A 16,812-nucleotide genomic window follows, 5' to 3' on the forward strand; every position below is an offset into this window, starting at 1 on the left:
CATAGCCATAATCAATGAAATGAAAAATGAACTCCCCTCATTTGCCAGGTGCTGTATCTGCTTTGTATCACTGTCCTGTTGAGTGAAATAAGTTAAAATGAGAGTCAGAAGGTTATGACTTTCCCAGCTGCAATGTATCAACATTTTACTTACTTGTTCACGTAGGGACAGGAAGAGGTGAACTGCAGGCCAGACTAAGATTTAGATCTAAACCTTGAATTCCACTGTGTACCTAAGCCAGATGCAGCCAATTCATCCTCCTGGCATGGCAATCAGTAATAGCCAAATCCCAATGAACCCCAAATAACAAATGAGAGTTATAATGCATAGTAAAATCTCTAGTAGCTGGAGGCTACATTTGGTTTCTCACACTGAAAAGGATCAGAAGGCTTTATAAGAAGGACTATCTAATGTTGATTTCTCTAGATGCTATCAAATCAATTTTCAGCTGAGATCAGCCCATTTGCAAACTCGAGGTGGAAAATGAAAAGATTGGGAATTGAAAAGGAATGGGCAGTGCTTGTCCTCACTACACCACCACAGTTTACTGAGGTAGGGTGCTTTTTCCTGTCATTTGGAAAGCATTACCAAGGAGTCAATGCCACCTGTCAGAACTCACCTGCCTAATGATGGCTCCCACAGGAGCTGACATTTGCTGTAATCAGTGTAACAGCTGAAGAGATGTGAGGAATTCCAAGAAAAGGAAACATGCCCATGTTTGCACTCCCATCTTGGCTGATCAAATAGAGAAGCCTCTGGCTGAAGCCTTGAAATATTCCATTCCTTGTGCCTCTCTGCTACGATGTCTATAAGTTTTTTTCTCCAAATTTATGGAAATTTTGTCTATGACATTTTTTTAGTGCATATTTGAAATATGCAGTGTATTTTCAGTATAAAATGATTTAATTTTTTTCTCAACTACTTGCTATTATACTCTAAAATATTACTATTTACAGCCCATGCATACAGTACCAATATAAAAAACACAACCACTTTTTTATTTTTTACCATTTTAAGTGTTCTTTCCATCACTGTCAACTCAGAAAGGTGGAATTTTATTTCCCTCTTGTCCCACAGTCTTCTTCAAAAATACTTTTTTTTTGTCTCTGTGGTCCTCTTCCAGCATCTTTTGCATCATCTTTCCACCACTACTAAATGTACTACCACCATTCAGAGAACTTATTGCTTCATGCTGTCCAAATAATTACCACCTTCTCATCAATACACATAATCTTTGATATTTTGATTTTAATTAATGTATCTTATCTTTCTAATGATTTTCCAGACAAACCTACTTTCACTATTACTGCATTAAAGGAAACCTGACACATTATGTGCAGTCAACAAGTCTTTTCTAACTACTTTTTCTTTTATCTTTTTTACATACTGCAACATTGAGATGTTTGGATAACACTACAGGAGTTACAGCATCTTCCACACAGATGCAGATACATTTGTTTCCTCATTCTACTCCTAATGGCTCTGTCTGTGCTTCTATCGTCTTCTCCATATCAAGAATATTTTTATGAAGGAATCCTAAGGGTTGGTTCCTTGACTCTAGTTTGACAACTGCCTTCCCCCTTTACCTAATTAACTAAAATCCACATATATATGTATAAAAATTCTAAGTGAAAATAACCTTCAATTACCCTGCTAGTGCTCATTAAAAAACCCGTGGGTATTTGTTAAGTGAAATTAAATATGCACACTTTTTTTAAAGCATAATAGGATTAAGACAGCTTTCAAGTTCATGATGTGCTTGCAGAAAGAAGTTAAAACTAGCTGTTCAACTTCTTAGACAAAAATGTATTTTATTAAAAAAAAATCAAGATGACAAGAGTATTCAAGATGGTAATTTAATTTTTTAAATTATAAATGATGTGTTGATATAACAAGTAAAAAGTCCTTTTCCTTCCCTGCATACCACGTTAATATTTGTTGCACATGAAGACAGAAATTAACCTTACATCCTTGTAGCCTTTTCTGACTTTACTCAAAAATATTATTTAACTATTTAACTTAAATTAGGTGACAGTTCCTAACTTCTTCTATGACAAAAAACTGCAGCCCTCTTTACATAAAATAATCCCAAAAGGGAATCTGGTTTTGAATTTAATGTTCCCTAAAACTTCAGATATCCACAGATCAGTATACCTTTTTCTTCTCCAGTGTTTGACAGGCAGGGAGACCTTAGCAGTCTCACTGCCCATCAAATCAGCCTCTCTTTCCAGTTTGACCTTTTGGCTGAGTTTCTTGAAGTGCTCCATAGCAATCCCTTTGGAATATGATGTTTGGTTTTGATGGGAGATGAATGCATCATAATTGCAGGCTGTCCTAACAGACAGCATGGCCAAAAAGCCATTCAAGCCAAGAAAGATATTTTTGCTTTCCATGGAATTCCAATGAAGAATAAAATGCCTTGTTGACCCTATGTGCCAAGGGTTCCGAAACAGCAGAGATCCCTGAATGATATGTTAGACTGATGGGACATTATAACTGTTGTTTATATTTTTGTTACAGTAATAAAAGCAAAGAGACAAGTTCAGGGTAAATCATAACAGTGAAAATGGAGCTAGTTAACTGCTTTTTGTTCACTAGGCAGTATCTTCTTCCCTCTTTTGAGACAGGAGCATATCTTTGCACTGTCTGCATCTGATGTTATATAAACTATTCTGAAAATGCCCAAATGCAAGGGTTAACTCCATTTTTTGCAGCTTCATTTATACTTACCCATATAGTTGTCCTTATTGTTACTATTAGTAGCATTATATTATTGTCATTGTCATTAATTTATTACATTTGTGGATCTTCTCATCAAGAAAACAGTAAACAAAATAAAAGTATCTTCCTCCTTTGTGAGTTACACTCAGCACAATTCCACATAAGTAAAGTTGGACCAGAGATAGGGAACTGAGAAATACATTGACTAACTGAAGATGTGGTGTAAGGGAGATGAAAGCACTTTTCTTTCTCGAATCTGTCCTCTTGAAGGCAAGTTTACAGCTCAGTCCTATACATATCTACACCTCAATCCTGCTACAAGGAAGTAGTTTTTTTCCTTCTTATGAATAAGGTTCCTCTGTTTCCCCTTATCAAATATTTCTTAAAAGGAAATCATCATAATGTAATAGTTGTCATACACACAAAACATACATACTTAATTAACTTTACAGTGTACTGAGCTTTACTCTGATAATTTTAATTCTTACTTTGTTTACATAGTTTTCTAAAAGATACCTTGATCCTTTTGAGGAGGTGTGGCTGCTGTCCATTCTTACTATGGTCTCTAGAAATTAGAAGGTTTGTGTCTTTAAAAATAATTGTGGGAAGAACAGATTTTTCAAGAGGAAAAGATCTATCCCTTCTAGACCCCATCACCTGATACAGAGATGTGGAGAATAGCAGCAATTGTGCTCATAATACATTTTACAAGAAAGCATCCCTATTCAAGGAATCCTACTTTCTTTTTGAAAGATACTCCAGTTTCTTCCAGTAATGTGAGACTGCCAGTGGATGAACTGGAAGACCATCAGATTCTGTTTATTCAAAATTCTGCTATTGGCCTGCTCCATAATGTTGTGCAAATATTAATTTTTATGCCTTCATTTGTCAATAGGCAAAAAAAACCCCAAAAAAACCCAAAAGACCACACATTTTTAGAATTTTGGAACATTGACGTATTCAGGCTAATTGTGTAAAAAGATAATAACATTCTCCTTTTAGAGTAAAATTGGTAAGACACAATCTGAAGTATATACCTGCATCAAATAGGTTAATTTGAAAAAATTAGGTGTGTTCTTACTTTGATGAAACACTCCAATTTCCTTTGAGATGAGAAAGTAGAAACACCAAGGTACTCTCTAAAGAAAATCTACTGAGAATTCCTCAGTTAGAATAATGAACAGCTACCACACAATTAAAGATAGTTAAAATGAGAATTAGAATTATAAATAAAAAAAACCCAAATGTTCTTTTTCTTACCTGCTGGTTTACGGGAAAATTCCTGTTGATTTTTTTAATCTATAAAAATGAATAAAGAAATAGATTAATACTCAGTCACTAGAAGAAAAAACAAAACCAAAACAACCAACTGGATTTTAGACAGATATATCAGACTGTCCCTTTCAAATGATGTTTGCAAAAAAGACAATAAAATTTCCTGCAGTAAAGGGACTGAAACCTTTGACAAGCTCTTTTGAATAATGGTTTATTTCTGTGGTCACTTTGTGGTTCATTCTGCTCTTCAGAATACAGGAGAGGTGAATACATGCAACATTATTTCTAAATTCTAAAACACTATGTCTTTTATTTTTTTTATTTTTATTCTTAGAAGCTATAAAATAAACTAGAATATTTAACTCTACATAAAATTACATCAGAGCAACTAACTGCCAACCACCACAGTCATCAAACTTTAAGCAAGTTCCTTTCCTTAAGAAAATTTGGGCTGGAACAGATTTGGAAACATCCCTTACTCTACCCGTTTATCCTAGGCACAAAACCAAGTATGCAAAATCACTTCTGATAATTCTTCAAGTAATTTTTTCTTAAAACATTCGATGATATCCCTAGGTGATAGTGAGACAACTAATTCATGAGGAGTTCATGTTTAGCCCTGCAGTTCATGGACTCCATCTAAACAAGCACTGCCAGCTTTCTGACACAGAAGTGTCCAATACAAAAATAATTATGTGTAGAGCATACCCATTCCTCCCATTACTAGAACAAAAATGTTGTTTTTTAAGCATAAGCTCTGAAAGCTTTTGACAACCTAGAAAATCTAAACGGTTCACTCATGACAGATACTTAATACCTAGAATAAACATTTAAGTTAATACCTAGAATAAACATTTAAATTAAAGACATTGTCAACTAGGTATCTATATAGAATGTATCTGAATGATCTGGAAACCACAGTATAACATTAAACTGCTTCAACCAACCTTCATGAAGAAAAGAAGAATCACCACTGAACTTCACTCACTCCAGTGTTCACAATGTTGTCCCTAAACAACTGCATGCAGAGATGCGAGTGGCAAAAACTGTACTTTGCTGACTTCAAAACCAGGCTGCAGCAGCAAGCTCTTTGCATTCCTCATGCAAATACTGAGCAAGTCTGTCACTGACATCCCACAGCTTTGCTATCAAAGGATAATTCCCACTGTCAAGAACATGCTGCAAGCAATTTCAGTTGGTTTTCAAATTTATCCTGCATCAAAATTGTCAGAGGAGCATTTCTATCCTTCCTTCTTGCATGTGCACTAGCCTCAGCTTCCTCCTTTCTTCAATGCTAGGTAAGGAGGAGCATTAGAGGAGCTAGGAGATTCAATGGACAAAGAAATAGTATAAAATTAATCCATACATGATAACAACTACCTTAAATGTTATTTTAAAGAAAAAGGAAATAAACCCCACATTTTTTGACAGAAAAAAATATTCAAAGACTTCTGGTATTTATCCCTAAACCAAACATTAATTACTCCAGCATGATAAATCCCTGCTTGTGTTAGTAGAAACTAATAAATCCTTGTCAAAACCATGTATTTTCATCTAATTTAAGCAAATAGCCTGAAAATTTTAAATTATGAAAGAATTTTATGTTAAGAATTGTTAAGAAATGTTAAGAAATGTTAAGAAAAAGAGATTTTATTTTATAAACAAAATACTGAAAATACCTATTTAGCGGCAAGTCACAGTTTCAGATTAAATAATTTAGGGCTGGTTTTTTACTTCAAACACAGAGATTGCATTTTTTTAACAGATATAGAGTGCATTAGTGTACTTTGAATGTTCCTGTAAAATGTAAATACATACTTGAAAAATCATTGTCTCATTAAAAAATTTCCAGCTCATTTTTGTAAAGTAGGATCTAAGCACCTACATTACATGGTTGTTTTAACCACTGTTATTTTGATAATTAAAACAAATATGTTTATCTTTCAGGTCATATGGCGATTTCTTGAAATGCATTATTTTAAATTCTTTTACAGTTTGAAAATTGCATTATAGTTGTTCAAGTCCACCTGAAAATAAAAACTGTTAAGTATGATTAGTTTTAGGAACACCTAAATGTTCATGATTCACATGCATAAATTTGGACATTACAGAAAAATAAGGTTCTACAATTGAGTGGTACTCATATGTTCTTCCCAGCATGTTACAATGTACATTGAGTAAAATTTAATTTACAGATCTATAATATTTGGCAAGTAAAACCTAAAAGTAAACATTTTCCATACATGAAAAGAAGAAAAAAAATCTTGTTACTTTACAGCTTATCTGAAAGACAACTGTTGCTTCAGTCTTCCATAATTTTACTGAACTCATTGTAATACTATGAGTTATTAAGCACAATCACAGCACACAACACCATGTAACTGATGCAATTAAATGGAATTTGTTTTCATCAGAGGACAACAGTACAATACACTGCAAATATACATGAATGTAATATTTTTAAGTAAAACACAGCAGCGGATACTTACAGTAAAAAAAAAAAAAGAGGCATTCTGAGAATATTCTTTACAAAGATGTGTTTATACAGAGCAATTAAAAATCAGGAATGGCATAAAAGGAGACACAAGAAGAAGCTAGAAAACAAACTTTTCTGAAGGCAACGTCAGCTGATTTGAAGCTAGCAAGAACTACCTGCTTCTACTTCAAGCACAAAAAACAGGTGCTGAGGGATGATTTTCTATTCTGGTTCAATTTCTATGAACGCAAATTAGGAAAAAAAAAATCTAAGAACACCATAGAAAAAGTAATTTGGGGTCTCATGATCAGCTCAAGGTAGAAGGAGGAAGAAGGAGTCAAAAGGAAGGTCTCTGCAGTATCTTGCATCTGACAAGCAGATAGGCAAGTGGTGATGATACGAGACCAATAATGGGATTACAGAATCATAGAATGGTTTAGATTGGAAGGAACATTACAGATCATCTAGTTCCAACCCCCTTACCATGGTCAGGGACACCTTTCACTAGAGCAGGTTGTTCATAGTTCCATCCAGAGCTCTGGCTTTGAACAATTTCAGGGAAGGGAAGAGTATATTTTTGTGAAAACTATCAAGGATGATTTCGAAGCAGAACTGCTTGTTAATGGTATAAATACACTTGACTAGATATGTTCCAAAAGTTCATCTGGCAGTATGTTTGGCCATCACAGACATGACGAATACTGGGCAGGGAGATGCTATGAAGTGGAACATGATGAAGAATGGCCAAATTCAGTCATTTTTGTGCACGAGATATTGCAATCACAGATTGATATTTTCACAATGATGGCTGTGCCTGCTCTGCAGAGGAAACAAAAAGAAAATGGAACAGAGCACTTCTCAGCATGTACACAAATTAGCAGACTTTGGCTTCAGGTGTGCAAATGATTGCAAATGTTTGGGGCTTTTGAAATTTTATTACTTAAAAGTCTTCATGCCAGAGAAGCAGTAATGCAAAAGAATACTGCTCCATGCTATTATCTTCTTGCATGAATTGTAGCCTATCATTGTTGCTCTCAGCTGAAATACAGCTGATTAAGCTCATAAAAGCTGGGTTTTAAACTTTCACATTCAGTTAAAGCTGAACTGAATTGTTGACTCCTCTGAGAGATGCTATTTCAGACCTTCTTTGAGCAAATAGCACATCAATAACTATTTTCAGATTCCATATGAAGATTTTAAAGTGTAATTTGAAAACTACTATTTATTAGGGGTATGTTTGACCTTTCTTACTTATTTATATTAATGAAATTTGCTATTTATTCCAATTTAGTCACTGCATCCCCATGAGATGACGAGGAAATGTAACTTTCAGTGAGCACTAACGACTCTTAAGAGTAGTAAGATCAAGAGATTCCAGGTTTCTCCAATCCTTAAAAATTTAAATGGAAGCAATCAGATGCTTGAAAAATCTATGTATACCACACCTGCTTTGATCCTATTTAATGACAAACTGTATTGTAAATTAGACTCAGAGTTCTAAAGGCATAATAGGAAAGATGATTAATATACAGTGTAAGACTCAGGTAACACAACTGGTCCTCTGCAAGAAAAAATAATATAGTAGTGTTAGGACAGAGATCCTGACAGACACCATTCTCTTGGAGTACTTAGGGGAACAGCCAAGACAGAAGGCCAACATATGAAACAAGTGGGCACCAGTTCCTGCTCAGTATTTTGCTGACTTAGGCAGTAAATAAGATTCTCCCACACTTTCACATATGACTTGATCTCTTATTTTCTTGCCGTCTGTAGATATCACGTAACTTTGCAGGTCACAGTAACTTTCCAGTTAAAAAAGAACCCTTTATTTTTTTAATTTATGCTAGCCATATATATGGATTTCCCTAAACCATTTAGACTCTGTAACCTTCTCCATCAATTGTTTGCATTACACAACTGCTGATTTACATTCATTAACAGGTAATTAAAATATAATAGATAGAGAAAAATGTAAATTCATTAGCTAGTTCTTCATCTCATGCATTGAGATGAAGACAAGCAACAATACAGTTTGTGCCATTGGGATGTTAAGTGATTCCAAACAGGAAGCAAGATCATTACAATTTGGAAGAAAACATGAGTCCATGCTGTGATAATCTTATGCTAATGAATGAGTAAGAAAGAGTACATAAAACTTTAAATTAGTAGTTGGCTAGTCTTACTTTCTGTCCTTGCTAGGCTTTTTTTGCTCAGTGGGATAGGTAAGTTGTGGTAAGATTGTGAAACTTTGTTATCCAAATGTATATGTTCATTGAAAGAATCAGAGAAGATTTGAAAGAAGCACGCAAAAGCCCATACAAAATACATAATATATTGGTGAATGCATTCAGATATATGTATAATTGCCTATAGACTGAATATAGCAATTCTTGATGCTGGTTTTACAAGCTGCAGTAGATTTTAGAGTTCACACTAAAAATCCATATAAGCTAAGTTATGCTTAATGATCAGTCAATATGTTCTGGAAAATATCGGAGCATAGAAGTATTTAATGCAACATTCACATCTGCTTCTTGTTCTACCAGTGATGGCATCATTCTCTGTTGTGTGTTGATCACATTTTACCAGCGGAATGGTTCAAAGGATAAAAGATTGGGATTACTTCCATAATTTCTAGCATTTTCATGTCCTAGTTGGATTTTTCTCAAGACTAGACACACTGGATTGCAAATACACTCAGCCTGAAGGAACTCAGCATCAACTTCCTTGAAGGAAGAAAGGGAAAAACTCCAGAATATATGAACAGTTACACAGAGGAGAGGCTTGATTTAACACTGAATAATGCATAAGCACAGGCATGACCTCTGCTTTCGAGTCTGTTCCTATAGATACCTGCAGGCTGAGTCATCCTCACTATGGTTCCTAGATGAGAACAAAAGTGAGAACCAAGATGGTATGTTTCAGCTTATATAATCAAGGTTATAAAATCTCTCTTGGGAGCCAAAAAATTACAAAAAAGAGATCAAATATTTGTCAATTTTATAGACAATGAGGGCACAATAGACATAATCCAGGAAGTCCCTAATCAGCTGTCTGAAGAAGTCCTAAAGTAGCAGATGGCTGGAAAGAGAAAGGGAAATATAATTATTCTTTTGCTATCACCAGACACAGGAGTAGATGGATCTTTATTCTGGTACCGTATAACAGTGCTCACGGATCATCTTCATCCATATGGAAACTAAAAGGTTTCGTTTTAATCCTACATAGAAGGAGAGGAAGAGAGGCCTGAGCTAGTCTTGAGGTCTCATCTGGAAAGCAGAGCTCTACAAGCTTCCTTTTAAATTCTACTGACTGCCTTTGTATTAGCCAGTTGCACAAAATATGCAGAGGGCTTCCATGTCTTCATGAGTTCCAATAGATGCTGGTATTTGATAAATATTTTTGGGGCAACAAAATATGGCTAGTAAAACTCAGGAATGCACCCCCCAAAACAGAAGATGTATACTAATCCTTCCTAAGAGAGGCGTTGAGCTTTTGAAAGAAAATATTTGTATATTGAGAGTTATTATTAATTTAGGACATGTAAAAGCACTATCAAAGCACAAATGGCCATCTGAAATGGGATCAAAAACCTGTGTACTATCAAGCCTTTCCTTTCTCACTCAAAGGGATTCAGTGATACACTGAACACTCCAAGCACAGCAGTAATGGATGAATATCAGAAAGAAATACCAGATTTGCACCTATTACAGGAAAGTATAGTGGGATCTTAAGGACAAAACAAATCTACTCTTCAAACATCTGTGATGTTCCAATAATAGGAATGCAATTAATTTTACTCAAATTAAAAAAAAGTTAAAAAGCGTTGTGGGTTTTTTTTGTTTAACAGATGAATGGCTTCACTTAATGCTGCAATATTTAACAGCCATTCCTAAAACTAGATGTTGCCTTAATGACAATATTGCTGTTGTGCCTCTTTAAAGAAGATACATGTGTTACAAACACAGTTTTATAACAGTGAATCTCCATAAATAAAATACCAACAGCAACATGCGTATTATTAGAGACACGGAAAACAAATTAAATCCAGTGCCTGAAGAAGCTATTATGGTCTCATCTGAAAGAAACATATGTCTCTATACTGAAGATGTATTAGAAGGACTGTGAACAATAAGAATTGAAAAGATGGGAAAAAAAGCCTGACCCAGGAGGAGAGCAGAAGGGATCATTGCTTCAGATAATGAAATGCAACTGGATAATTGTGGCTTATATCATAATAGCAGTTGCTCACTGGAGTATGATTACTGCAGTATCAATCACACTAAGAGTAAAAAAAGCTGGTGTTACTTATTACTGCAGAGTAAGGAAGCCATGTCATTTTTCCAGCAGAAACCAGACTATTAAATTGTTAAAAATTGATCTATATGTCTCTCCTGGTTTAAAATACCAGACTTCATTACTTCTCAATTTTTCAAGGCAATTAAATGATATAGATAAGTCCAACTTCAATTTTACTTTCCACTTACAATTTCATTACAACATAACATTTAGACAATATAATATCTAGTATATAATATTTACTTTCAGAATTTTTTGCAGAATGACAAAGGAACAGGGGGAAAGCTTTAATTTAATGGTAGCTGTAGTTTGACTTATCCTAGTATTTCTGAATGCAAGTTGTAAGCACTGATATGAATTTGTTCATTCTATGATAATACAAAAGAACAGAAACATATGGCTGAAAAACAACTCAATAGATTAAAGCTGTTTCTCGAACCCATTTGTACAGTCCTGCCATGATGAGTCTCTTAATGCCTCATAAGTCAATCTATTAGCAACTACAGCTTTACTTAGCACTGGAAGTTTTCCTTGTATTGAACCAGACTCTTTCCAGTTGCAGTTTAATCCCGTTGTTTCTCATGTAATCCATCACAGAACCAAAGAAGAAACTGCTTGTCCTTTGTGTAGTTTTTCTTAAGTTGAAACGTTATTCTTTTCTTCAGGCAAAGCCAGTTCCATTTCAGTTCCATTTCAAGTTCATGCTATTGTCAAAGAAGCCAGAGCCTACTGCATATGCTACTTCTGCATATGAGCACTGTAGGACACACATTTTTTCTGAATGACCAGGAGGCCTGACTAGCACATTACAACAGCTCTGACCCCCACAGCCTTCCTTCAAGAGTCTCACAGCCACTTTTTATCTGCTTAGACTGACACTGAAATCAGTCACACCTGCATGAATGAGCAGTCCCAGCTAACTGTCATTTGACTAGATGGCTTAGGCAATACCCCTCAGATTTAAGCTCCTGGGAGACAGAAGACTTTCCACAATATTAGGTCCAGATGCTAGACCAAAGTTTTCATCACACACAGGAGTGAGACACTCATGACAAACCAATACATCTCTTCCTCATGGGAAGAATGATACTTAATCTCACAGCTTTTCCAGCCTGCCAGGCTTTCATTTTATTTTCAATCCACTCTGTCATTGAAGCTTGAAACTTCAGCTCCTGTGATTATAATGCATCACTGCCTGAGAAGGGATCATTTCCCTCTGAAGAAGACCTGTGAGTTGAAATATCTTGTTAGCTAGGTTTTCCTCATTCACAGTAGGTGCTATTGTAGATCTTCCTGGCTTGTTACCAATCATCTTCTCCACACCCCCATTCCAGATTTCACTCTCTCTGACGGCTTTCTCATGTAATTTCTCTACCCACTTCTTATGAGATTTCACCAGCATATAAATTACAGCTGAGGTACCTTCTCCCCTCAGCCTTCTTTGGGAAGGGAACTGCAAACCATAACTCCTACAAATTCAGTTTAAGATTTGGATTTAGACACCTATAGTTTTGGTTCCCATCTAAAGTTTCTGCTTGAACTGTTAGCAAGTATTGGAAGAAAAATACCTCACAACACAACTTACATTTTCGTCATAGGTTTGCTCTGTATACAATATGTTTGCTCAAGCTCATTACTCTCCTTGTATTCCTTCCCAATAAGAGTTTTATCCACAGCTTTTGACCCACTTCTTTACTGAGTCAAATAGCTCCTTGCCTTTTAGGTCCCTCTTTCTAACCTGGTCTTTTCATTCTGACTAGACTGAAATAGAATAAAGCAGTCTGTTGAAGACTGCAACTAAACCTGTTTTGTTCCTATGGCCTCAGTCTACAGTCTACTGACCTTGCCCACGAAGAGCTCACAGTTTGCCATGCTTGCATTGGTTCAGGACGCCTCAGTTTGGTACATTTTTAGTTCACACTCAAGCATTTCATATGGCAAAAGGGGTAGTAAAATAACAAAAGAAATGAGGAATTTTATACAGTCACATCATATACAATTATATATAACATGAGACAATTAACCCTCTTGACAGAACCTAATAGAAATGTACCCAGTGATTTTTTAAATACATTTAATACTTACACCACAGTATACCAGTCTAAATGAATTCCTGCTGGCAACATTCATTAAATTGGTCAGTTGCCAGTGGCATAGACAAATACCTTTACCTGAGGCAACAAACTAAAGAGGCTTTTTGTAGTCTTTACAGGTATTATATCTTCCACCACTCCATAATCAACCCATTCATTACTTTAGTTTGAGTGGATTAAAAATAAAATTATAGAAGCACCTTGTCTTTGTTGTATTGTGTCACATTTCACTTCTTCTGTCTAAAAGAATTACACAATTCTATACTCTTGAAGCTCTCAGAAATAACAGCAATATTTACAAGGCAGTTTGGCTGACAGCACCAGATAAACTGCTTGTAAGCTAAAAGAATCTCTTGTTATTACATTACTTAGATAATTTGCTTGACATAATATGAAATAGCTGTTGAGAATTAGGTTTACATGATAATTAACTTGGTATTAACACAACTGGTAAATTTTATATTACAAAAGAAAAAGAAATTTCATATGTCACTGTAAGATAGGTACAAACCGCTGAGTTTTTTAGTACGTGCTTCTGCTGGAAGCTCCCCATTCATCTGTATAACCCATCATTTTAAATTTCACTTGAAACACTCCAAAATTACTTTGTAGTGATTGTATATTTAAAAGTCATGTCCTCATATTTTATAAAATACACCATGCCCCTCCTCCTTACACATAACAGGCTTCACTCGACTCTGTATTCAGATTAATCACAGACTCACTCTAGCACTGTATTCAGTTATACCCTGAGCTGAGTTTTAATGAGAAACTCTTTTGCAGTAAAGCTTCCACGTTGCCATAAATAGAAAAGATCAGACTCTCCTTAACATTCTTTCTCATAACAAGCTGCTGAGCCATTAGCTTAAAAAATCTTGAATTTCCTTCCCTTCTAAGGAATACACTTCTCTGTATTGATCTCCAATTTTACCTCATAACTGAGAATTCATTGTAAAATAGCATGCAAAAATCTCTGCAAATGTGTGTTTTCTCTAGTCTCTTCTGGCATTTCTGAAAAGGAATGCTCAAATACTGATCAATATGGTCAAATACAAGTGTAAAGAGCTGTGTATCAGTGGGACCATGGATGAAAGGTAGGTCAAGGGGTAGAAGATGTCAAGGGAGAAAAAAGTGTAGGGTAAAATTTTTTGCACAAATGAATTAATTTTCAAGATCAGACTCTTATTTTTCCTTCTTCTTTGAGAAGTGTGTTAAAGGACCATTTAATTTTAACAATATTGTTAAACTGGCACTAATAATAGATGGCATTTTTTTTTGCTTTGGGTATGATCTTGTAATCCTTAAATAGGAAGAGGTATAATAGTTAAGATCAATGAGATTTTCTCCAACCTCTCATAAACTGCCAATTTATTGCCATTAAGAATGGCTAAGACAGGCACTGAGGATGTTACAAGCAAATTTATAGATGACTTTTTCTTTAGTGTGCATTTTGGACAGATTTCAGAACAACAACTCCCTGCCGAATTGCATTTCAGCAGTAAGGGAGATTGTTTAGTCAAAAGTATATATTTTTTGCTCTATCAGTATTTCTTGTAGTTCAAACGTGATTTAGAGAGTGTCCATAGAAGAGCCAGAAAGACAGTCAAAGGACTGGGAAGCCTGCCATACAAGGAAGGGCTAAAAGCACTAGGATTGTTCAGCATTGAAAAAAGAAGGGTTAGGGTAGACCTTATTACTTGTTCCAGTATTTAAAAGGTGACTAAAAAGAAGATGGAGACTCCCTTTTTACAAGGAGTCACAGGGAAAAGACAGGGATAATGAATACAAGATATTCCTGTGGAGATTCTAATTAAACACAAGAGGAAAAGTTTTGACAAGAACAACCAGTCATTGGAAAAACCTCCCCACAGGGAAGCGGTGGATTCCCCCAACTTTGGATACTTTTCAGATTCACCTGAATGTGGTTCTGGGCATCTTGTCTAGACTGTGTCTTTGCCAAGAATGACGGGATCAGATGATCCTCAAGGTCCCCTTCCAACCTGGGGTTCTAAGATTCTATAATATCATATAAATACAAATATAAATACAAATAATAGTGTCCCACATTTTCAAGATAGAAACGTGTCAATTTCTCTAAGTTTCAACATTAAAAACAGTATCGAAGGAAGAACCATCCCTATGACATTTAAATTACTGGAATCAATTTAAAAAATATTCTTTTTTTTTTCCATAATGTCTTTTCTCATTACTTTAGTGAAGTTCTAGTTATCTATTATGGACATTACCTTTCCTGAAAGAAAAAGGCATGCACACACTTGCTGAGAAAATTACTCCAGCTCTGTAGTTAAAAGGAAAATCAGGAAAACAAATTATTCAACAAAGGTATAATGATGAAGACAATGGCATAAGTAGAAGAACACAAAAGCTGTAATTTACAAGTGAAATGCTTATGTCAAGCTGTAAGAAAAACAGATGCTGCATAGTAATTAAAATTGAATGTGGTCACATTATTATATATTGCCACAATGAGAGAATTAACTGCATAAACTTGACATTATTATAAAAACACTTACAATAGTAATATATATAAAAATGGTGTATTATTATAAGAAATTAGAACTGAACAAAGCAACTAAATATCTGAATAATATCATGCCTATTCTTAAAGCATAGACTGCTGTGAGAGCATAGGCTCAAAGCCCACGGAGAAGAAAGTCCTGAAGATGAATGAAGGCAGCAATGCCATCAAATATAGAATTACTCTTTCACTGTGAGTACTAACAGTTCTTAGCAGTAATTAGGTGGATGTTCACACACACATTACAACTTGCAAAAGATTTAGTTCCAAGCTGGTCACAACTGAAAAAAACCAGTAATGAAATAAAGTTCTACAAAGACAGTTTTTACCCCGAAACCATAGGCACTGGTTGTTCTGTGGCACACAAAACTTATAACTTCTACTTCAGTGCTATTTATTTCATCTAGAAACTTCCTGTACTTAGCAAAAGCATTTGGAACAGAAGCTCAATCTCTTGTAGGTTTTAAGTAATGTAATAAGGACGTATTTGGAATGCGCATTTCTAAAATGCTTCTCATTAATTTACACCTAATATCCTCTCTGGTTTCTAAGATGATCTGACTTTATTCAAGATTGTGTCACATTTATCAGTGGTGACAATCACCTCTTTATAATTGACCTTTTGAGTAAATTCTTATCAAAAAGAGCATTCAATGCCTTTTCTTTCTTGTCACTGTCTGCCAATAATTTTCTTTTCAATATGGAGTCAACCAACCCTTTTCTTGTCCTCTCTGTTATCAATGGTATGCCTCAAAACTATTTTCACTCTTATCACTTGCCAGCTGAGATCTCATCTTGTCCTACCACATTTCTAGTTCTACGTAGACAAGGGATATTTCCCAAGCCCACTCCTAGTTACAAATTCTACTGTGCTACTTATTTCCTCTTTTTTGGGATACAGAAAAGTTCTTCATTTAGCCATGCCCCTTCTTTAAGTTCCTTTTCTTACCAGTGGACTAGTAGAGCACGCATCTTACACAAAATATGGCTATCTATTGATTTTTGATTATAAAAGTATTCATATATAAAAATGTAAAAGAAGTTATTTAGCACTGGTAACACTGTATTAGTAGACTCGTGCTCTAAAGGAAATTCTACTGAAATAACAGGAATAAACACAGTGATAGAGACAAAGAATACCAAGAGCTACTAAGAAGCTGATGAAAGACTGATAAAAAGATTGGCACTATTGAAAATAATCCCTTAAATAATACTAACTTTTCTAATCTTCTAATGCTTGGGATAGAAGATGCCAACATGCAAAAAAAAAAAAAAAAAGTACTATCATTTTTTAAGCTGAAAGTGTAACATTTCTGGAGCTATAGGGTTGTCTATTCAAATCTAAAGGAAAAAAAAGCATGCCTCAGAGTTGTCTTTTGACAACATAAAACCAACATGGTCAGTGAAGC

The 16,812-nt window shown here is 35.0% G+C and overlaps 1 protein-coding gene across 4 annotated transcripts in view; it reads right to left on the reverse strand.

The window, feature by feature from the left end:
- SNTG1 (syntrophin gamma 1) overlaps positions 1-16,812 on the reverse strand; it is a 334,181-nt gene that overhangs the window by 69,434 nt on the left and 247,935 nt on the right. For all 4 annotated transcript variants that reach the window (XM_042029036.1, XM_042029033.1, XM_042029034.1 and 1 more), the window contains one exon: positions 3,982-4,020. In XM_042029036.1, coding sequence (XP_041884970.1) covers positions 3,982-4,020 — 39 coding nt within the window. The remainder of the gene's footprint in view (positions 1-3,981; positions 4,021-16,812) is intronic.

Source organism: Corvus kubaryi, unplaced genomic scaffold (assembly GCF_017639235.1).
Source record: "Corvus kubaryi isolate FWS band 111438036 unplaced genomic scaffold, C.kubaryi_AGA036_p1.0 37312, whole genome shotgun sequence".
NCBI classification, from domain to species: Eukaryota; Metazoa; Chordata; class Aves; order Passeriformes; family Corvidae; genus Corvus; species Corvus kubaryi.